Source organism: Anopheles maculipalpis, chromosome 2RL (genome assembly GCF_943734695.1).
Source record: "Anopheles maculipalpis chromosome 2RL, idAnoMacuDA_375_x, whole genome shotgun sequence".
NCBI classification, from domain to species: domain Eukaryota; kingdom Metazoa; phylum Arthropoda; class Insecta; order Diptera; family Culicidae; genus Anopheles; species Anopheles maculipalpis.
Window position 1 is genome coordinate 51690573 of NC_064871.1, and position 23748 is coordinate 51714320.

Below are 23748 nucleotides of genomic sequence, written 5' to 3' on the forward strand. Positions count from 1 at the left end.
GTGCGCTTCTGTGTCTGTGTGTGTGTGTGTATGTGTGTGGATGTTTTGTTTTCGTGAATGAAGTGCATTTCTGTGACAACAAATCTATGTGTCGTGCAGTGTAAGAAGAAGGGTAGAAAACAAAAACAGGCGAGTCCGTGTTACCACGTTATTGGGTGGGTTGGTTTGTTGTGTTAGAAAGTCGAAATAGCAGCAGCTCCAGCGACATCGACTAGTATCCACGCAGCCAAATTTGTACAGCATATAAAAACGCGGACCAACCGCGTAATCCGTGTCGTGCCAGTGTAGGGCAGCCGATTGATAAGCATCCTCAACCGCGGGGCGTAGCAGAGAGCAAAAGGCACCAGCAATGGATTCGTTGCGAAAATGGTTGAACAAGCCGAAGGTAAGTTTGTCTCGCAGCCAGTTGGAAAAATCTTATTTTTTCCTCTTCCTTGTGGCTGTGACCATTTTCTCTGCTTCAATATAAGCTATCTGAGTTTAAATGGTGGTAGTTATTTTTTTTCCACACACTTCCTTATTCCGTTGACGAATGGCAATGGCAGTGGGGGCTCGTTGGGGCCCCGTTTTCATTTGCGCCGAGAAGAAGAAAAGCGAAAACCGTTGGGCGCCAGAGAAACGACCAGAAATGCAATGGAGTATGTATTGTTTTTCTTGTTCCTTCCCGTCTGTGACGTAGTGCGCGAGAGAAGGCTGTGTACGGTAGTGCGCGAGATGTATAGGCAAAGAAGGAGAGAAGAAAAAAAACTTCATACCACGCGTCTGACTGTGTGCGTGCGTTGTTGCGTTGCATGCGTATCATTTATGCTGTATGCAGGGATGGCAAAACCGATATGAAAGATACTACAAAATTGCGAATAATTCAGGAAAGCTTTGTACCAAAGCGGAATACTTGAAACATGTTATGTTCGTTTTTTCGCAATAATGTTAACACTCTTTAAACCATGAGTGTCTCGCTACCGCCAATGTACGACAATCGACCGAGAAGGCCTTGGACGGCAAGCGAATTGCGTCACCAACACAACGGCAAACACACGGACACGTCCATCGAACGCGTTCGAAAGCTTCATGTCCGCGCCGTTGCGTACGTATTATATCGACCACAATGGGACGGCGCTGCACGCGCCATAACACAATTTTTGTGTGTCTCGTCTGAAGTCTGGACGCGGCAAGAGCGCACTCGTCTCGCGCTGGTATTATTCGCCACACAAAATAAACACACACAAGAAGTGAAAATGTGCACGCACACACACTCACACACACACACAGACATACTACGCAATGCACGTGTTTTTATCCGCGCTTTCCGTTCGCCTACTTGGACGGAAGCTGGGGACTGGACGAAACGTCAGACCGGAAAGCTCCTCTCGCATTTCGAAGGGATGGACGTAAAAGCTAAAGAAGGGTATCCCGTTATCTATTCTGATTTGTGGTGCTAAAAAGACCTTGATAAAGTGTAAATTGCATTCTACCCCGGGAAACGAGCTACGAAATGGCTTGCTGTCCTCTTGTTTTCGCTGGTATCAACCTCACCGAAGGATTTTGTTGTTGTCTGCCGTTCTGTCCCCGATAGTTAGGGACAAGCCCGGTGCACTTGCAGTTTTGAACAGAGCAAGCCAGATAGTCATATCTTATCAATGGGATTTATACATCCAGATAACGGAGGTCCATCCCTTCTTTTATCGTTGAAAGAATATGCAGTGCTTCGTAACTGTATCAGTATGAAAGCATTGTTGGTATTGAGCAAATTTGAACAAAAATAAAGGAGAAAGATAAACCGATTTACAACCAGCCGTTATTTTCCTATTGATTCTTTACAAATGTTACTTCGCCTGCCCACCCCATGATTGAACCAAATCGTATGTATGTGTGTATGTGTGTGGGCTAAATAGTGTAAATAAACCTTCATGGACCAATTGCTGCGTATAAATTATACGCCACGTGAAAAGGGGGTTAAACAAACAAGCAAAGCGTACTGAATGTACACATGTCTCTTAATAATACACGCATCTACTTACCGAAAGAAGGCAGTGTTAGTTGATGCTATTGTTGGATTAACTGAAAATTGAGTTCAGCTACTAAAACCCCGGGGCCCAGTTAACTTCAGACATTTGGGCGCTTATTTGACTGTTGATAACCTATATAATTTAATAGGTTGTCAATTCTCCAGATCGAGGGTTTTTTTTCTCAACCCCTGCCCAATGTCTGCCTCTCATCAATGTTAAGGGTCTCTCGACAAACCTTCTTATCAGCTTGTTCAACTCGTCGCTGTACTCGAGTACTAGTCACGCCAAATGACTTTGCCCGGGTGAGGTCGTACACGTTGCTTGTGTTGTTCAAATGAGCCTTCGTTATTTTTGCTTTAAAATACTACGCCATGCGGTACAAAAGCAAGTGGATTCTTCCATACTCTTCACCGAAAAGGGATCGCTTGATTTACCGCCACGAAATTGGATTGCAAAAATACACAGAATTGCCTCTACGGGTGTGTGACGTTGATATTCTTTAAGTAAAAATTATTATTGAAGCTTATACTCTATCTGTTCAGATGACTAAATGTTTAAAGTGCGCAGAAGTTAACGGATTTATACTGCGTCAATTCATTTATTCCAAGATTCGTGATAAGGCAGACCAAACACACCTTCAATTGCTCCTCTTTAAGTCAAGTTACTCCTCTGCTAATTGATCCCTACTCTAGCCAAGAGTCATCGAGCAACCAAAGCCCATTGCAATGCAATTGCATTTCGATTGCGTAGAACCACCGGATAGCATAATCCAATAAAGTGCTGCCGGCACGGAGGTGGTCAGACAATCGTTTATTAAAATACTCGGCTTGAGCAAGAAGTCAACAAAATATCAACGCAACAATGATATCCTTGACACTCAGACAATGATCATTAATAGTAGTAAAAATAAGAAGTTTCTGTTGTTGCTGCTTCTGCTGCTGCTGTGGTGGGAGGAAACGATGATCCACCGAGCAGTAATATGTTGAAACTGCTCGACATACGAGAAGGTACGTTTGTGTGATTTCACAACCCCAAAACGCCACACATATGAACGTTTTTCGAACAGGTTTCTTCTAAAGGAGGCCACCCAACTGTTGTGTATTTGTGTATGTTCAAGAGGTAACGCGCTATGTTATGGCCTTTTCTGGTCTGGTTGTTTCTGTTTCAAGATCGCGGCACGAACATCGGAATAGATTTTACGGAGTACGACTTGCAAAATTCGGATAACACTTATTTTATCGTTTTAGCATTGGCAGTCAATCTCTGGCAAAATCAACCCCCTGAAGGTATGAAAAGAACGACTGATGCGGTGTTATCAACAGTCAAATGCTTATTGGCGCCAGCATTAGTTTTCGAACAAACACTATTTTTGGTATCCAAATGTATCGCACTTTGTGGAGATTACTTACCAAACGATACGGCAAAACAACAATCGGCATATTAACGTTAAAACGAGAAAGTTTTGTGTCAGAAAGAAGCTAACGAAACAAGTTGAACCGTGGTTGGTAGCTTTTGTGTGTGTGTGTGATGATGTAACACTTCAGAGTCATATTTCTTATTCAGGCCTTCGCACACACGAACGGGTTCCATAATTGATAATGCGAAAAACGGCCCAAAACTGACCGACCAAATGCGTCTCTCATCGAACCTTTTTTTTCTGCAATGTTTTGCAATTGTGATTCCCCCCTCCCCCCCCCTCCCTTCTTGGCCAGACAAGACAAGAGGCGGTTTTACTAGTGTCTGCAACGCAATACACCTGCCCGAAGCTTTTCGTACCTTTGGAACGTGCTTTGCGGAACTATGCGAGATATTGCTTGCGAGTAATCCCATCCACGTTGTATGTGTGGGTTGGATATGATTATCGTTTTCGGTTTGTTTGCACATCAGCTTTAGTACTGCTCCGTTTATTGTTGGAAGTGGTAAATCATTTTAATACTATTTATTAATCCATATATTAAAGTTCGCTAAAAGAAGCTTAGAAAAACGTAACTTCCTGCTAAACGAGTCCAGATATAACTTAGCTTAAGTTTCGTTAAAACAATCTGACTTATGAACAGCTCACTCATGTGTCGTGTGTTCTCAATTTGTATGTTTGGTTTTCTTTTTTATTTTAAACGCTTTTTTGCTGATTGACAAGTAGCTTCTTCCTGAGTGTTCCTCATAATGTTAATAGGAAATGTGTAAACTTCGTGCCCAGAATGATTACTTCATCTTCTTTTACTTTGCCTAGAATTTTCATCCTCTTCTTCATTTTCTAAACAGCTGCTTTTACATGTTCGGCCATCTACTTCTTCTTGGCTTAAAGACCTGCTAGGTCATGTAATGGCTTACTGTATATACTGATACCATGTAGTTGAAGAGTCAATCTTCACTATGGGAGAATGTTCCGGATTTGATAAAACCCGGCCATGACGAGTGTATGTTTACCAGACTTATTATAATGTAATCAAGAAAGTTAGAAATGACAGGTAGAAAGGGAGGAGAATAGTACTACCTGTGGCCAAAAAATAAAGTGATTTATTTTTTTTTATTAGGCTAAATGAAGGTCATCACCTTCGAAGTAATCCCCTTCCGATGCAGTGCACCTCTTCCACCTCTTCTCTCACTCCACGAAGCAGGTGGAAAACGCGGATGCTGGGATGTCCTTTAGTTCCGCCGTCGCTGCGGCTTCTATCTCCTCGAAATCAGGCCGTATTCGCCGGATGGAGGTTCTGAAAGGTCCCGTATCGTCAACCGACGATTTTTAACCACCAAAACCCATGATTTGGAAGACGTGGGCGTCATCGGTTGTGGTGGATGGTCTCCCCGGACGGTCCTAGTCTTCGACCTTCTCACGGCCATTCTTGTAATCACTGTACCATTTGTACACATTTTTCTTCGACATAGATTCTTCCCGAAGGCTTTTTGTAACATCCACAATGTTTCCGCAGCGTTTATTTCATTGCGCAAACAAAATTTGATGCATGCGCGCTGCTCCACAAACTTTGACATGGTCAATATGGACAAAAACTGTTGGCGCAGCTCCGAAAACAAATTGTCAATCCTAGCCGGGTTGACTTTTGTGACTTGAAACGTGGCAGAACTGTCAAACTGTCAAACGAAACGTGGCAGAACTGTATTAGGCCTGAATCTCTCTTACAAACGGAAAAGTCTCAAGACAAACTTTTCAAACAGAACATAAATTTGCATTATGAAACCGTTCTTTGACAGACAAGTTTCGTTAAGCAATTTTTTTCGTTAAATCTTTAAAATCAATCGGTCAAAGTGATGAAACCAACAAAAACAAAACCAAAAGTGTAAATAACCGTTCTAGTTGAGAAGATATTTTGTGTTTTAGCTGATATTTGGGATATCAAAATGATTTTTTCGAATCATGTGAGCGATGAAAGCTACTAAATAACGTCGGCTGCTTCGTAGTATGTTGGAACCTTTGGAACTTACTAATCAAGCATGAGTTTAACCTGTGAAATTTTTGTGTAAAACCTTTTTGATATGTTCTCGAGGTTGTTCTTTTCAGATTTTAGAAACATTTTCGTGTATTGAAGGAAATTTTTCTCGATATTCTTGATGAGATTGAGCTAAAGTTTCTCCCTGTAAGGGCAAACGGACACACGCCAAAACAATTGTTGGCTGCTACGCTGCGTTTTTTTGTGGAAGGGAATTACCAAAACGGAACCGGGAAAGATTTAAATTTAGCATTGCTGCACCAACTTTCTCCGTGGCAATTACCAAGTGTTTAAATATTTTGGAAGAAACATCTAGTTAAAAACGGATCTAAATGAGCAGCAAGATGCCCAACGATACTTTTTTCCCGTTCCTTTTCTTCGAGAATATCCTTTCTGAAGTAAAATACTCACATTTTAGTTGGAACTGCTTAAGAAAATGAACTGGAAACACAGAGGACCGAGTGAGTTTGGCGCCTTTCCGTTTCGATTTGGTGAAGGAAAACAGTTTGACAAATACGAGTCGAGTTTGTGATAGAGAATACAAATTCTTGACAGTTTACTTGTAAGTTTGCCTTTCGTTAAGTTTTTTTTTTTTCAACAGACAACAAAAACGACTGTCATAATACGAATCTTCCGTTTTTGACAACTTGTCTTGACAATTTGTATGTGCTAATCAGGCCGATTGTCAAACAAAAAATAAAAACAAGAACCTTCTTTTGGCGCACGAAATTTGACATCTAATGTCACCTAACTTTTCGCACGGTTTGGATGGACTGCTACGTTAGAGTTAGTCACAAAATTATTGCCATTATCAAGCGCCATGTCTTTCTTTATGCCGTCAAACTATCCTTTCCCTCGAATCGCTCTTGCACAACATTAAGAATAAAAGATATGAGAATTAAGATAACTATCCACTGACACATGGCATTGCGATTCGTTTGACTTAATATTCTGGTACGTTGAAAGAATCAAATTCCTTTCTTAAAAGTGTGCACAATGCAGTAGGCCACAACCAGAGTATTGATATTATTTTCACTTACGCATGCTAAACGGTTAATTGCTGTACGCTGTTATTTAGTTCCACGTATGACGTTCATTGCAAACTTAGCCTTGAAAGTGGACACATTGACACTGACTGTCTTTTTTTTATAGCGAATGTTTAAAGATAAATGTCACAACGATTACACGATTGTAGTAGTAGCATGTGCTTTGACCACCACTTTACGTGTTTCCACTCCGCGAGTAATTCGAAGAAAAGTGCACGTGGAAATTGAGTGTCACCCATTCCGCCACAGGCGCAGCCCTCCATGGGGATCTAACAACACGTTGACGTCTTAGTGGAGCGAAGTTTTTCCACCACAAACTCTTTGAAACCGTCACGAACAACAGTACTGCTGCGACCAACCAAGTAGTGGTCTGCACTGGTGTCGGGAGTGTGGCCGCGGGATTGCGTCGATAAATTTCCATTGTGTCGCCTTCACGGACGGTAGCCGCTAACGAGTTCCTGCGCGTTGACCTTGGCAGACTCGACGCCAATAATACGACGACGACCACGGCGATGAAATGAATTTGTGCCTGCGGCTTAAAGCTGTCTTTGGCTGGGGGATTGTGGTGATGGTAGATGGTATATGGTCACACCATGTGTGTGTGTACACCTGCAGCATGGACACTTCAGCGACCATGTGTGTTGACGATGGTCATCAGCAGCACGGAAGACGGAAGCAAATTTTCCGGCCTGCGAAGACAATTTCCTTTCGTCTTTTTGCGGCTTTTCTATTGTAACATATGTACGTCACTGGTCTACCACAACAAACGTAGTGTCGTTTCTTTATGCATCAACAATTCACACATGGGAAAATTACTTTGTTTCTTTGTTTTGATATTTTGTTTAATGTTTTCCCCCTCTGCAACATGTGCCGTGGACACCACAATCACTCTGCAATTCCCTTTATCGGACTTTTTTTTTGCGGTCTTTGTCATCTTTAATGGCCTGGTAAAATCCATGCTACCCGTGTAATTATTTATTTGCATTCGATGTTACATTACACATACAGTTAGACAGTTGGGCAGGAAGACACTACCAAACCGCGAACATGCCCTAGTAACGGAATTTCTTTCTCGTGTTCCAGTTCATTCATGATATGTAAATAATTGAAAGTAATGGAAAGTGACTTCCTTCGTAGGGGATTATGAGCAGCACTTTCATTTTTCCTGATAGTGTCGTTAGCGCTTTTTTATTCTTCTTTTTTTACAATTTCATTTCATTCAATGGAAATTCTTTTCGGATGAAACGGAATGATTTACGATGCTATTCAAAGATCACTTGTCATATTTTAATAACTTTAAGTATTTCAAACAAGCATTCAATGCAATGTATTAGGAGTGCTGTGGATTTTTCCACAAACTTGGTCAATTAGTTGCATTGCAACTAGTGAGTCATCAATTGACATCCCAATGTCTTATCGTGTAGTTCCCAACGCTGGGAATAGCACGCTGTTTTGCTTTATTTTTTTGCATGCATAATATTTCCTATACGCGCACGCGATAATGATGATGACGTTGTGGAATTTCAAGCAGAACCGTTCAAATTTTTAAACGTGACAGTTTATCCACTACATTTGCATTGCATGGAGATTGCATTTGCATTGGGTAAATTACTGTTTTTGAAACAATTGCAGTTTTGAGACAATTGCAGGGAAATAATTTTGCTATGGTTGGATTAAATGGAAATATAACCGTTTGAATGTCAATAAAAATATGAAATCAGAAATAATCAGGAAATGAGGCAAATAGTTTAATATTTTTACTCGGCAACACCTACAGTCCTGAACAAAATAAATTATACGCGCAATGTAAAAATGCTCTTCGAGGAGTATTTTCTTTATTTTTCAGATAAAAACCATGATTTATTCGGAAGAATAATAGTGTTTTCATTGAAGTTTTAAGTATTGCAGAGAAAAATATCAAAAATAGCTTTATATGCAGACAAGAAGTTGTCATACCCAACAGTTGGTTTTTAAGCATGGACAAATAAATCATACACTTAAAAAAACGTTCTGGTAGCACTGTAAAACTAGCAGCCTTGAAGCTTATTTGATAGTTTTTTTTACTGGAAAGCTAGTGGATCAAACTATTGCGTCATATGAAAAGTGTAAAATGCCAGGGAAAACAAATTTCGCTCGATGTAAGAAATCTGTTTATAAGCGATTGCAAAGAAGGAATTGCTTTACGGAAAATTGCTGGAAAGTATTCGATCTCTATTGAAGCTGTGCAGCACTGGACAAGAACGTCATCGCGTAACGCCCCGTCGTGATGATGATGCGAGAATAATTCGGATGGCTAAGCAAAACCAAAAAGTTGTCTTCCAGGGAAATTAAGGAAACGATGAAACTGGATGTCGATCGCTGTACCATACGACGACGCCTCAACGAGAGTGATTTGAAAAGTTGTTTGGCATCGAAGCGCCATTTCATAAGCATGCAAAACAAACGGAAGAGATTGGAATTTGCTAAAAAGTACGCCGGGATGTCCATAGACTCTTGGAAAAGCCTTTTTGTGGAGCTATGAGATCAAGAATGAGCTGCTTGGATAAAAACGTCGATCCAGGGTATGGCGCAGATCCGGTGACGCACTCAAGGAACTATACATTCAGAAGATGGTAAAGCATGGAGGGGGAAACATAATGGTTTGGGGATCGTCTGCGTGGTCTGGAGTCGGAAGTCGGAAGAACAAATTAGATTTTTCAACAAGACAACGTCCCGAAACGTACGGCCAAAGAAACAACTGCGTTCTTCAAATCTTACCGAATTAAAATGCTGGAATGGCCACCTCAATCTCCCGACTTCAATCTGATAGAGAATTTGTGGTGTTATTTTGAAGAAAAAGTGGACAAAACATCGATCTCCAACAAAGACGACTATTTTGATGTTTTGAAAACAGCGTGGGAGAAAATTGATCCAGAATATCTACGGCATCTCGTTGAAAGTATGACTCGTCGATTGGAAGCGATTCTGAAGGCAAAGGGTGATCATACCAAATATTAAGGGTTTAAAAATAAAAGAAGATATTTGATATAAGCATAACTTGTGAATAAGAAATCTGGTGTACGATTTATTTTGTCCCCGCCGATCCTCATCCTTTCCTGAAAGATAGCATATATTTAGAAAGTCATGCGTCATTCTAATAACTTTACTTCTACAATATTATTCCGTGAAAATAGGGCAACAACTTTCCTAAAAATAGCATTTTTGTAACTATTACATTGAAGGAAATATTGAGCGTGTAGGAAGAATAGTTAAGGCGTATGAATTATTTTGTACAGCACTGTATTTGACATGTGTCTAAGTGTAAGTCTACACTACTAATAACATGATAATGATATGTTTTCTCAAAACAAAAACCTCCAAATACGTGCATCTTTCGTGGCATCTTCCACTGAAAGCCTCTACGACACCAGCGTTGTGTTCATGTTGCAGTTAGCGTCAGGTTGCCCGAATCCGCCAAACGCAGGTAAAGGTGAAAGTAAATCCACTTCCATCCAACCCTTATTACTATCGCTCGCCAGCATGAGCCTTTGGCATTGGACCGCGTGGTAAGATTGTGTGCGTGGAAACTTTTTTTTAGCTAGGCGAGATGCAGCTTATTTCCTTTTCCATCGTTTTGTGCTTTGCGGCCAGTGGCAACGCAACACCAAAAAAAAAAAAAAAAAAGTGGTTGGAATATGAAACAAGTTTTCCCACCACTCTTGCGAACCGTCTTGTGTTGTTGTAGCGATAACTTGGACCGCTTTCCTACTTGTGAGAAACAAAGTAAAAGCTTTGGGGTGCTGGTTAAATATAATAAGCACTCCACCCAACGAATCGTTGACTTTTTTTTCTTCTCTGTCACAAGAAAGAGTTCGTGTTAACTTGTGAAAATATGTGTAGTTTTCGGATTTGCATTAAACGTTGAAAAGGTCAAATTCTCCTACACAGTTACCGGGACAGAGTCGCATTATAAATGGAAGATTTCAACTACCATAAGATCACGTGGAGGAAAATGAGACCACCGATTGTTAGTATTAAGTATTTGACATGCACGTGCTATTGATTACGATCGTTGTATATGTGTGGTAGGGTGTCTTATGTTTGAATAACACAATTAATTCTGAAAAGCTCATAGTAGCTCATAGCCATTTTTAGATCTGAATTTTATTATCGTTTGTTTCGAATCGAGTTTTCTGCATATAACATTACTGAAGATTTATCTCAATGCTACATGGTTCAGGTACAATAGATATTGGATGCAAATCAGGACACATCAATAAGCATACGCAGAAGACAATTTAAGTAATGTTTTGAGTCAAGCTAAAAGTTTCAGCCTCAGTCATACCTCAGTCATCACAAGCGATGGATACAATACGGTATTGAACCGTAATATTTAATTATAAAATAAAAAAAAAAATCTCAAGGCAGTGTCGTTCCCGTAACAGAAAACTTAGAAAAAACCCATTTTGGAGCAACGGAAACTGAGAAAAAAGATGCGTCAAACCAGTAGTAAAAGAGGAGAAAGTAGTCTGGCTCTGTTAGCTTCTTATCGCACGAATGTGGAAGGAGCTGTTGGCGTTACAATAACTTTTTGTGTCATCTTGTGTACCACAATTCATCTTCTCTAGGTTGGTGTGTGATGAGCAATTTAAGGACTTCTCTTTAGCGCTAAATAAAATTTTCCAACCATCTTGTGAACGGATACTATTTTTGGTTTTTATTTGATAGCAACACAAACTATTGCTTTTATTTTTGTGCAAGGTGCTACCGTACGCTAACGATCGTATTACATGATTTGCCAACCCAGTCTAGAGATAGGAAGGAAATCGATTAAAGCGATGCATGGTGGATTGCGTAGTCCGGCTTATATGACGGTAATGGTCGAATGTTCCGGAACGAAACGGGTTGCTGATGATCGTTGATTATTATTTCTGGCAGGGTGTAAAACACCGTTTGTTTACTAACGGCTTAAACAGGCCCGTTCCCTTCTACTTACCCATCAACCACCTTTCTATTGCCTCCTCCCTATTGTATGTGAACCAAATTTGCCACAATCGTACCGAGTTTAGGCTTGAGCGAAATATGTGTTAATCTGTGCACAATCCGTGGCGTACCGTGTCGACTATCAAATCTACCGTTTGAGACAGTCCTCGACCGTAAAACTGCGCATTGTAGGTTGTACGTTAGGTTCGATTCACTCGGTCGTAATCGTGCCAAGAAACAACGCATAATTGTGTATGCGTTTGGAACAGTTTGGTAGGAAGATAGCAACAACACAATGTTCATGAATCATTTATGTTGGCAACGGGGGATGTTGGTGTTTTGATTTTCCAGTGTTACAATTTTTTACACTCTTTGATACTATATTTAGGATCTTCCAAGATTTCACGTCCGGAGAACTAAAACTTTGAGAGGGATTAATCAAGCCAGTCGAGGCATATCTTTAACTTAATTTTACTTTCCGATATTACATGTATTTTGTTTTTCCATTCTTATTTCATAGGCCGACGACAAATCGCTTCTGGCACGATTTTACCATGCTGATCGTGCCCTGACAGCGATTGCCAGCGAGCTGGACAGTTTCGATGGACGGGCAGAGCCTGTTCGTTGCACACGACTTGTTAGCCGACTTCGCCAGGGACAGGTAAATAAAAGCCCAGCCGAACATATTCTTCAAGCAGCGTATCCCCCACCGATGTAATGTTCGATTTCTCTTATCCTTTGATCTAGGACCGTGTTTTGGCGATTACCAATCAAATCATGGACGAACTACTAGGCGACGATCGTGCACAGCGTGCCTTTCGAGTGAAATTTCCCGAGGAGGTGCTGCAGGAAAGTCTTGCCGGGCAGCTGTGGTTCGGTGCGGAGTGTTTAGCAGCCGGCTCGTCGATACTGAACCGCGAGGCCGAGTCGGCGAAGATGCGTCCGCTCGCAAAAGCGGTTACCAAGAGTCTCGAGATTGTGCGGAATCGCCTACGAGAGCAGTGCCTTCGCAATAACACCCCGAACAGTCCCACGTTGCGCCTAGACTTTAACGATGCTGCAACGGAGCAGCTGTACGAAAGTCTGAAGATATTCGATCGTCTGTTTGCGGAGTTTGAGCTGGTGTACGTCAGCGCAATGGTGCAGGTGAAAACGAAACAGGAGTACGAAATGCAAGAATTGATATGCGTGCTGTTCTCGGAAACGCTCCAGCGGGCGCTAAAGATTGGTCTGCTCGACCAGGAGCAGGTCGATTCGTATGATCCTGCGCTAATGTTTTCTATTCCCCGGTTGGCGATTATCGCCGGGCTGGTGATTTTTCGCGATGGGCCACTAAATATGGATCAGCCGGCCGATAACATTTCGGAGATATTTCGACCTTTTCGTAAGCTGCTCATTAAAATGCGTGACCTGTTGCACACGCTGACAAAACACGAGCTGTACCAGCTAGAAAAGTTGCTTTGCACGAACGAAGAAATCAGTGCGAGCGAACAATTGATCTGTGATGAAAAAAATGGTGGTGGAGCAGGTGGTGATACTACTACTGCCGGTGAAAGTGTACGAGGGGACATTGATGCGCTTGAGCCAGTTGGCGAAAGCAAAGAACATGTAGTTATTGTAACAACGACTACCATCACTACGACGAACGCTACCGATGGAAAGACGGATGGAGCCGATTCTAGCAGAGGTGATAAAAGTTTGCATGTATTTAGTCAAGGTTTTGAGGTGACCACTAGTAGCGCGGGGTGTGAAGTAAACGGAAGTGGCAGCAATGACATCAACACTGAGTGTTGCAGCACCGGCAGAGTAAAAAGTCAGCACAATCAAAGGCATTCGCGACAGAGGTCGGATCCGCGGCCTTCCTCACAAGTCTCGAAAACAGTCAGCTACGGTAGGGACACGGGAGGAGTTCAGGAAGAGCAGGAGGTAGAAGAAGACAATAACAATCACATTCAGAAAGATGTTGTTGACGATGATGACGAAGATGACGAAGGTGACAACGGTCCGGACCTGAAGGATGGGCTCGTCACTACAGACTGTGCCTCGGGATACCTGATACCAAACACCAACTTTGGCAATCTGCTACAGACAAACGAGGCACCGCTTACGGACAGTTTCATTGCGACGGACGACGAGCTGCGGTTACTCGGTACCGATGTTGCCTCACCATCGACACAAGCTAACATAGATAGCATTCTGACCGGTGCAACAAATTCAGTCGATCAGCAACAGCTGGTGGACTCCGATTCTGGACATGGGACAGCAATTCACAGCACGGATATGTCCCCGGAACTTGAGACGGAGCGAACGGTAGCAGCGACTACGGTGGAACAAAACCTTAACACCGGCGTCGAACCATTGTCGACGGTTTCAGCAGAAAGTAATACAAGCAAATCCGTACGTAACCGTTCAAGAAGTCTCGGCAGCCTACAGAAACAACCCGAAATCAGCGAATCTTCAAGCGACGATGAGGAGGATGCGGATGTCTATGGGGCTGACGATGTGGATGCTGATGATGACGAAGACGAGGAAGAGGAAGAGAAAGATGAAGAAAAGAGGAGTTCTGCTGACATTAAGTTCGTGTTGGGTGGATCGCAAAAGGACTACAAACTGTATGATGCCAAAGACGTCTCCTCTCGGCCAAGCTCCAGCCAAACTAAACAACCGCCGTATAATAATCATCGAAAGCAGAGCCACCATCGGCCCCGAGCATCTACATCAACAACGGCGTCCTCGACGTACCGCAAACCTCAATCTCATCAGCATCATCATCACCATCACCACCACCATCATCATCATTCCTATCCTGCAGCGACGGATGCTACGAGCTCGGTTACCAGCACGACCACCACCAACAACAGTAATGCAACGAACGGAAGCACACGCCATAGTCGAATGCAGCATCAGCGCAGTTCATCCTCCAGCTGTGATACATCACCGACGCAAAGCGAATGCAGTGATGCGCAGGAGGTAGCACTTGCTATCCGAGCGGCCGGTCGCAATAATTTTCAGTAAGTATATGCGATGCGAATTATTTACCAGGATTTGAAAGCGATAGAAGGCCCGTCATCTGCGGGCTTTACGAATTGCAATTTTTATTCGCTTTAATTGTCAACAGTTCCTTTTGTAATATACTTGTTTGTTTGCAGTAAAAATGATTTAAATTTCGTACTTTTCAATAAAACTATTTGTGTTTATTTCAGGACAACTGAAAATCTTCTACATCGTCTGTTTGTGTGCATTGCGGGTGTGGCAGATCAACTTCAAACGAACTTTGCGGCCGATCTGCGCAAAATGCTGAAAAGCGTCTTCATTATGAATTCATCTCCGCCCGAGCCAGACGAACCGCCAGAAGCGCATGCCAATGAGGAAGAATCGAAGGATAACCACCACAACCACCCGTCCGATTTGTTCGAGTTCCGCGCTAGCGAACAAGACGTCATAACGGCTGACCAGCAGAACCACAGCGGTGGCTCAAGTCAAAGTATCTATTCTGCCGAAGAGGCGAACCCCGAGCAGGATTCGGTGTTTGCATCCTCCGGCGACTCTTCACCGGTACGCCGTACGGCCAGCGTAGAGAGCCGCAACGTGACGGTGAACGTTTCCGTGTCGGTCGTTGCGTCGTCACCGGTATCGGTTGGTGGACCAAACGGTGGCCACAGCAGCAGTACCGGTAGTGGCCGTACTGCCCAGGAACGTAGCGTTAGTCTAAGTGAAGCGTGCATTGTTGTCGAGGGAGGAGGGAAATCATCGTCCGGTGCTCGTAGGCACAGCGCAAGCGGGTCCAAAAGCGACTATAGCCGTAGCCGCAGCAGTCCAAGCAGTCCAAGCAATAGTAACGGCGGTGGCGGTAATCACCACGTCAACAACACAACAGCCTCGTCCGGACGAGATTTACACATAGAGCAACAGCAGTCGTCCCAGCGTAGGATGCCGGAAGAGCCACCGAGATGGATCCCGGATTGTGATGCACCACGGTGTATGTCTTGTGCGTCGGCTTTTACACCGTTTCGCAGAAGACACCATTGCCGCAACTGTGGCGGAGTGTTCTGTGGCGTTTGTTCCAATCTATCGAAACCGCTACCGAAATATGGTCTGACGAAAGCGGTGCGCGTGTGCCGAGACTGTTATGTGCATGAAGTTGGAGTGTAATAACAGTCTTGGATGTTGGTAAACGATAGCCAGGAACAAATTCACCCCCAATAAGCTCCGCCATGTTGTCGGTGCCAATACGTGTGGGTTGATGGTTACTGTTTTGTGTTGCCTTATGTCCCTTTTTTATTTTTTCATGTTAATATTTTGTTTTTACAACTGCTTTTGACCGTATTTTTTACTTTTGGTTTACGTTTCTATAGCTATTGTGCAATTATTTTTATTTTGGTTTTATTCCGACTTTGTGATAAATTTTCATCATTTGACCAAGGCACATAGCGTGAGATATGCTTTCTGTTTATTATTCGTTTTTTTTTTCTGTTACTTTGCTACCTACAAGTTTGTGGATGTTTTTTCGTTTTGTTTTCATAAGAAATGGCCACTACGGGTTGTTTTTGATGAAATTCATTTCAAAATAAAACAATTATGCGTTATTTTTTGAATTCTATTTCTAACAGAAGAATATTTGCACCTTAGCATCATACAAATTATGTTTTATGTTGTTTAATCATGTGGTTCGACACAGTCCATACGATAACTTCTTAAAACTGGATAAAAATGGCACAAAATTTGACCAATTCATGACACCAAGAACGGTCCTGCAAAATACACAGGAACAATCGTTCAAAACAAATGAAGGCAAACCAATCAAAACAAAGCAGTACACCGAGTACAATGCGTTGTAGGCAGTGCTGTATCAACTGTTGTTTGACTTGATGCGTATTCCATAAAAAAAAAAAAACAAAGATCCCTCGAACGAATTAACGAATTGATATTCAGCTCCAACACATTCCCCAGCAGCTGCAGAACGAACGAACCAAAAAAAAAAAAAATGGCCCGGCAAATGAACATCCTTCGGGCTCGCTGCTACACGAAAAACTTAGACAAAAGTAAAGACTTTGTTTTACTCGTACTCGATTTTTGTAAATGGTTTAATGTATGCCAGTTTAATTTTCGCATTTTCGGGTTGTGGTGCGTTTTGGAAGTTTTGAAATGCATGGAGAATAAGATTTAGTCATTTAGTCTAATTATTAGCGCAAACTTTGCTGTACCACCTGTGTGTTGCTGCTAAATGCGTCACGCGAGGTGACGATAGTTTGATATGTATGCGTTTTTTTATTATTATGTTTGTTTTATCGTTGTATTTGAATAGCAAATTTTTGGATTTTTAACGTATTCCAAGCGTGCGTACCCTCGAGATATTCGAAATAGTTATGAGATATTCACTCTCACCGCCGGAAGTGCGTTCCATTTCTGTTCTGTGTATGTGTGTAAAATTCCCGCCAAAAAAACAGATGTGATTCGCAAGTGGCACTGGGAAGTATAGTGTTAATTGAATTAAAGTTGAACAGGCAAGTTCTTTCTATTGCTTTAAAAGTTTCCGGAAAGAAGCAAAACAAAACAAAAAACTGAAAAAGAGGGTATGCACGATAAAGCGTTAAAAGGCAGCGAGGAAATGCAGCGCAAAATGCACAGGAGAACCGTAATGGGTAGAGAACAACTATCCGAACGACCTCTCTGCAAGAGAGAATGTGTGTCTGAATGGAAAGGAAGCAACCCCATCATTTGAGTGATATCTTTATATATTTTTAAAATTGATACCATAAAACAGAATAAAGAGTAAATGAAAACGCGGAATTGGATTATTCTTTATGCTTGGAGCTAAACAAACGTGTTCAGAGAAAGTGAACAGAAATTCGACGACGGTACGACGTGATAAAAAGAAAATAAATATATACCGACAAAGATAAAAAAGAAACTGTTTGGCATTCACTACAGCTAGAATTGTTAACGTTTAGCGAAAGCTCTACGAAAGTTCTCTCCATTGTACACAAGTAAAAAGCTTATATCACAAGGGTTGAATATAAACGCTGTAGTTTTGGATCAAGGATGCATAGGGCACATCAAAACATAGCAACCGTTTGTCTGTATCGGGGAAGAAAGCGCAATTTACACTACTCGACTGTCGGTGCCCTACCCCACCTGTTGCTATTTGTCCGGAGCTGCTGTTGTGTTGAGGTGCCATTTGTGTGGCACATATATGGAGGTTAAATACCAGCGTGACCTCATTGCACGTGGCACCTCACCGATACCGAAGTAGTAAGTTTCCATGGAACCATAACAACGGAATCAGTTGTTTGTTGGAAAAACACCGAGGAAGAAAAATTTCACTCCACAATCCAGCTCAACACGATAAGGACGTAACTGTGCTACTGAAGTGAACGCTACCTGGAAAAGAACGTGAAAAAAGCAAATAAATTAAAATGGATCAAATAGAGGAAAGTGGAGAAGATTCGCAGGCACCGGAATCCACCTTTGAGGATGATCTGGTACCAAAGGAAATTACGGATGAGTTTTTCGAAGAGCTTTGCTCCAAAGCTAATCTGGTGGGTAGGCTTCCATATACATTGCTTCTTTACATTTAATACGAACAAGGTTTTCATTGCAGACTGTAAAAGATCTACAAGGCAACGGACAGTATGGGCTGGCAGAAGACTTTCAGAAACTGCTCATTACGGGTCAAAATTTGCGCCAGCAGCTCATCGAAGAGCAGGACCGCATTGCCAAGATGCAAGATGAAGTGTTGGCCGCATCGGGACGCGTAGCGCAGGCGATGCAGCTGTCCCAACGTGACCAAGACACCATACAAACGTTAAAATCGGAAATTCAGGATGCCTGGAAGCGTGCGGATGCGGCACAAACGCGTGAACAGAACGTGCAGGAAGCGATGAATCAAATGCGTGAAAAGCTTGAAAAATTGCATGCCGAAAGCGATCGATATGGTGACCGTGACGATGAGTAGGAACCTGCAAACTAGGAGCACCTCGTGTAAATCGTGTAATAATATTCCCTTTTTCAACTATCTTTCAGTGTCGGTTCTACGATGAACAAACATAAGGAAGGTATCATGCGTGAAAGGGATCGCTTGTATGTGGAAGTGGAGGAACTGAATCGTCGTCTGCACACCCAACGCCTGTACATGGAAGAGCTGGAACAGAAATGCTTCGAATCGGAAACGAAGGTAAAGGAGCTTTACAAGGTTCTGGATGAGACGTCCAACGAAGCCTTCCGGGACAAACGCCAACTAGAGAGTCTGCAAGCACAGCACACCGAGGTGACGGCTGAGCTAGCGACAAAAACGGAAGAAGCCAAGCATTTTAAAGTGTTAGCAGAATCGAACCACAAAACCACCGTACAGCAGAGCATGCAAATGGCAGCGATACGCACCAACTTGGAGCGCATTATGACCACTAACAATCTGACTCAGGTGAAGCTGGCAAAGGCTCAGGCGGATTTTGATAACATGGTGCAGCTTAAGGAAAAGGTGACCAACGAGTTCAATACGAAGGTGAACATCCTAAAGCTGAAAGAAGACGAAAACAACAAATTTCGGTTGGAAAATGCTAAGTTGCTGAAAACCCGGGAATTGCTGCAGAAGCGTATACAAGCGATTGAAGCAACTAAGGGCACTCTTGAGCAGGAAGTGGCTAAATTAAAGTACGTATATATAATATAGTTTGAGCTTGGAAGGGCAAACTAAAGTTTATAACGATCGATTTTAGGAATACAATCGTAACATTTGAGAAGGAACGGGATGCTTCGAAAAAGTCGTTCGATATGGCTAGAAAGCAGGTCGATGCTGTTCTCCGCGAAAGAGATCTTGTACGGAAAGATCTTGTAAAGGCAAACAGTGAGTATATTTTCCGATTCAATTGCCCACATTACACCCCAACCCTCTTTCTTTTCATACCGTAGAAACGATTACCGACCAAACGGAGCAAATGACGCTGCTAGATAAGCATCAGAAAACGTTGGAGAATGAAATTAAAGCTCACCAGGCCGCGGCACAAAAACAGCAAACGTTAATGTTAAAGATAGAGAAAGATCGTGACCGTAATGCGGAAGAGGTGCAGAATTTGTCCGATCGTATCGAGCAATTGAACGAGGACTTGCTGTACAAACAGAATCTGATCGGTGATTTGCGCGAAAAGCTAAAAGAATGTGAAGCCAAACTTTTCCAATGCCAAAATCTGCTGGAAATCACACGTGGTGAGCGGAACATTTTCGAGCGCGATCTGACGACCTGTAGCAAAGAAACCGAAGGACTGAAGGAAAGGCTGAAAAATGCAATCCGCACGGTGGACCAGCTGAAGGAGGAAAATGGCAACAAGGTGGCAGAACTGTTCAAGGCAAACAAAACGATCGATAAAGTGGAAAAGGAAAAGCAATCGCTCAAAACCGACGTGCAGAACATAAGCATCGCTTTGCAGCATTCAAAATCGGAATTGAGTGAAAAGACGAACGAAAATGTGCGGCTTAATAAGACCCTTTCGGTGGGTAAAAATGGTTGTTTGAATAGTTACCGTTTTGCATTGCTTAAGGCATTTTTGTTGTTTTGTTTTACTAGGACGATGCAACGAATATGACACGTTTGAAGAAACAGCTGGAAGGAGCCATCAACGAAAAAGATCTCGTCACAGTACAGCTTACTCAGCGCGTGGAAGAAATCAACAATCTGACGGAAAAGCTAAACATGCTTAACATGGCACTGGACCGTGGCGAAAATCAGTACCGCGACCGGTTGGACGACATTCGGCTGCTAAAGATTGAAATTAGCAATCTGCGATCGCAGCGCAATCTATTGACACGTGGCCTAGCCAATACGGCCGACATGCGTCAAGAAGTTTTGCAGCTGAACCGCGTGCTTAATCAGGAACGCGTGAAGGCTCGAGCGCTCGAGGATGAAATGTTAACCCCGATGAACGTGCATCGTTGGCGAAAGTTGAGCGGCAAGGATCCGGAAAAGATGGACCTTATTGTAAAGGTGCAAACGTTGCAGCGTCGCGTACTCTACCAATCGGTTACTGTATCCGAACAGGAGAAAACGCTACAGCAATCGGAAAAAATGTATGAAGCGTTGAAGGAGGTAGTAGAGAAATTACCGAGTCATAAAGTTCAGGAACGACTGTCCGCCACACAGCGGGCACTCACAGCGCGCACAAAGAAACTGAAAGCTCTGGCGGCAGAAATTCGCATCAAGGAGCTCGACTGCAAATCTAAAGATTGTACTCTGGAACAGCTGAAGCAGGCCCTGCTAGAAACCAAGAAAGAGCTGGTGAAACAGGTAATGCAGCACCCATGGTTGAGGAGATGGATTCTATTGTATGTGTTATCGATTTTCTTTTCAGAAACGTGAAAAAATAAAACTCGTCGAAAATATTCGTGGCCATCGTGCAGATGGTCCTGCCCTGACGGGGAACAATGCGAGCAGTGATATCATCGTGATCCGCACCACCAGCCAGACTGCGCACTCGTCAAGCTATCGTACGCTCGGTTCTGGGTTTAGGGCAATCTGCTAGGTTGTAACCGCGACAAACACCATACGAACAGCGTTGTAAAGTATTTGTGTGACGCGTTGCTTGATTTAATGCCCTACTAATATTGATCTTTTTGCGACTTTTTTTGCTCCGCTCTACGAAGACGACAAATTGCGAACCTTTCCTTCTGATGTGCACTGTGCTGTGAGCTTATGAGATGTGTGAAAATAAATATTAGTACAACGACCGCGCGCGCCTATAGTGTACTTGTCCGAACGAACATCTCGTTGGTGCATTCTCATGCAAGCACGAGGTACTATCGCGATTATTGTGCTAACCAGTTTTGCGCTCAAGTCATTGGGTGCGTTAACGGGTCGGTACACGATTAGTATGCTTGTATCCACGTGGTTGATTAAAGGTAACTGTTGGCGTTACTTCCGGCCATTAGTCTGACCGGTATTGCTCGCTACCAGAGATGTGATAGGATAGAATTCACTTATCTCAGGGTGATGCAATGTGCAAAATCGATATTAACGCACCATCTATACCGATGATTGAGAGGCTATATTCAGCCTCATATCATTACCCTTGGTAGCAATTATGAATGCAATTGTTTCGATGTTCTCGTATTCGTAGTGTTACATTTGGCATAGACAAATAACCGATATCTGATCAAGAAAATCTTATCAACACACTACACATTTAAACAACCAATCGAACAGCTAATTTAAAACAAAAAAAAAACTTTCTGCAACGAAAGTTGCATTCACAAGCATCTTCTCCGCAGGGTTTTATGCGCGAACTGGAATGCAACGAAATGAACAATGAATCTTCGCGCAAACAGGTTTTCTGTGCATGGATCCAGAACCCCAACGGCGGTGTACCTTGGTGCCTTTAAATCCCGCACATTGGAAAAGCCCAACGTACATTGCCCCGCCATTGGTGAAGGTCTTTTTGTCGTTCTCGCAATGCTCGCCTGGGCAATGCCATTCGTCATATTTTTCATTATCAAACGCAATAATAGTAGCGTCGTCGCATCGCTGTGCTTCTGAAACGTTCTCTATACATAGCCTTGGCCGTGCGTCAATTGATATGTGTGTATGTGTGCGTGTGTGTGTCTTGAAGGTGATGTCTCCACCCCTTTCGGTACACTCCACGTGTCCTTGCTATCCGTGGGGTGTGGGTACCCCGGGTGAGTTGATTGTGTAAAGTGGCAATGCTTTTTAGAATCTGATAATACGAAAACCTGTTGTGCCGACCGATCCGATCAAATTGCAGAAAGCAACTAGCGGCGATCGTAGTTAGTTGCAGTTGCAACAGCGAAGCGAAGGCAATATACAGATCGTAAACATCACCTTTCCGAGTGTCACCTGGATCGTAAAGTTATGACCCCACCTTACGACCTTTTGTATTTTTCATTTTTATACCATACACTGTGCGTACGAGTGGGGATGGGTCTGCTACAGAAAGGTTTGATTCGTCCTGTAAATTTCTATCAGTTGTTGCTGATGAAAGTGGATTCTTGCCTAAATGCAGCGTAGATAGAACTCCTTATAAGACTCACTTACATCTTGTTGAACGGTTGATTGTATAATCGATTTGTCAACATACTCGTGTGAGAAAGAGAAGGGCCATATTAGATTTCTAGCTACCGATCATACAGTGACGCACAAAACAATATCACCACTCTGCGTTTTTTGTTTTTGAAATTACTGCTTTAGATGCTCTTTCACAATCGTACAGCGAAGTAAACTAAGCTCCGGTGGGTTAAGGACAACGTATGACCAGAGGCGAATGTAATCTCAGAGACTCAAAGCATCTATAAATAAACGCAAAAAATGATGATCCTGGATGATTGTATTTTTTAACAAATTATCAACTCTTTATGCTCGATTTTTTTAGATTTAGGCACAAGTCAAGTGTGTCAGTGTAAAAAAAAAAAAATAAAAAAGGGAGTGATGCTCAAAGTACTGAAAGAAAACCAGTCTCAAATATAAATTTAACGAATGGCCTTATTTAATTGTCATGTATTTCAGCTGTGATTGTCAAAAATTGGATTGCATTCGGTTTCCTCATGGCATTGCCTCCATCTTTTTATTCATTTTTGAAACTGCAACAAAAATATTAATCAGTTCTTGTCGATATCACAATGTAAGAACAAATATAAGGTATTTTTATTCTATTTTCCATCACTGTATCTACTCCTCCTACTCATGTTCCTGTCAAAGCTCTTAAGTACCTTACGAACGTACGGGCTATTCCCTGCCCATTAAGTTCTTTTGCTACTTTGGAGTGTACGAGGTATACAGTAAAACATGCGTTAAGTTGTTTCATATCGAGCCAGAGCGGAAAGGTGTACTGCATCACAGTAGGGAGAGCAGCAAGGCATCGAGTTTGCCCATGTCACGTAACGCGGAAGACGCAACCACTACACCGTACCTCGCGCTGCGCTTGCGCGGGCAATCGCATGTGGATGCACTTATTTTTCACTAGACGAACGCATGCTAACCGGTGGTTACAATCAACCGATGATCAACGTCGTCGATTATGTTAGTTTTTGCGAACAAGCGCCCGATCTGGACGATCAGTTAGAGGGAACGAAAGAGATAGCGGCGCTAGTAGATAGCAGGTTGTGTGCATAACGATAAAATGGCCGAGCTGGACATGTTCAAGCGATGCTGACGCATTACAATTAAACACATTTCTCACGCATGCCTGCTGATTAGTGGAGAGTACACAGTTTAGCTTATCATCTTAAAATATCGACTCGGTATCGTTAAGCTTCTATCTCGAACTCTACACTAAGAGTTAAACGAAA

At 42.6% G+C, this 23748-nt stretch overlaps 2 protein-coding genes across 2 annotated transcripts; both read left to right on the forward strand.

Annotated features, from left to right (window-relative positions):
- The first annotated feature begins 287 nt into the window (after positions 1-287).
- LOC126556848 (lateral signaling target protein 2 homolog) lies at positions 288-15618 on the forward strand. Its single transcript, XM_050212376.1, has 4 exons — positions 288-385; positions 11981-12121; positions 12208-14471; positions 14664-15618. Exons 1-4 carry the CDS (start codon positions 350-352, stop codon positions 15610-15612), a joined length of 3390 nt encoding a protein of 1129 aa, XP_050068333.1. The 5' UTR covers positions 288-349; the 3' UTR covers positions 15613-15618.
- A 2258-nt stretch (positions 15619-17876) lies between these two features.
- On the forward strand, positions 17877-21021 carry LOC126557044 (cilia- and flagella-associated protein 58-like). Its single transcript, XM_050212684.1, has 7 exons — positions 17877-17999; positions 18062-18411; positions 18484-19110; positions 19176-19303; positions 19369-19946; positions 20021-20737; positions 20802-21021. The coding sequence occupies exons 1-7, from the start codon at positions 17877-17879 to the stop codon at positions 20970-20972; spliced, it is 2694 nt and encodes an 897-aa protein (XP_050068641.1). The 3' UTR covers positions 20973-21021.
- Positions 21022-23748: the final 2727 nt, after the last annotated feature.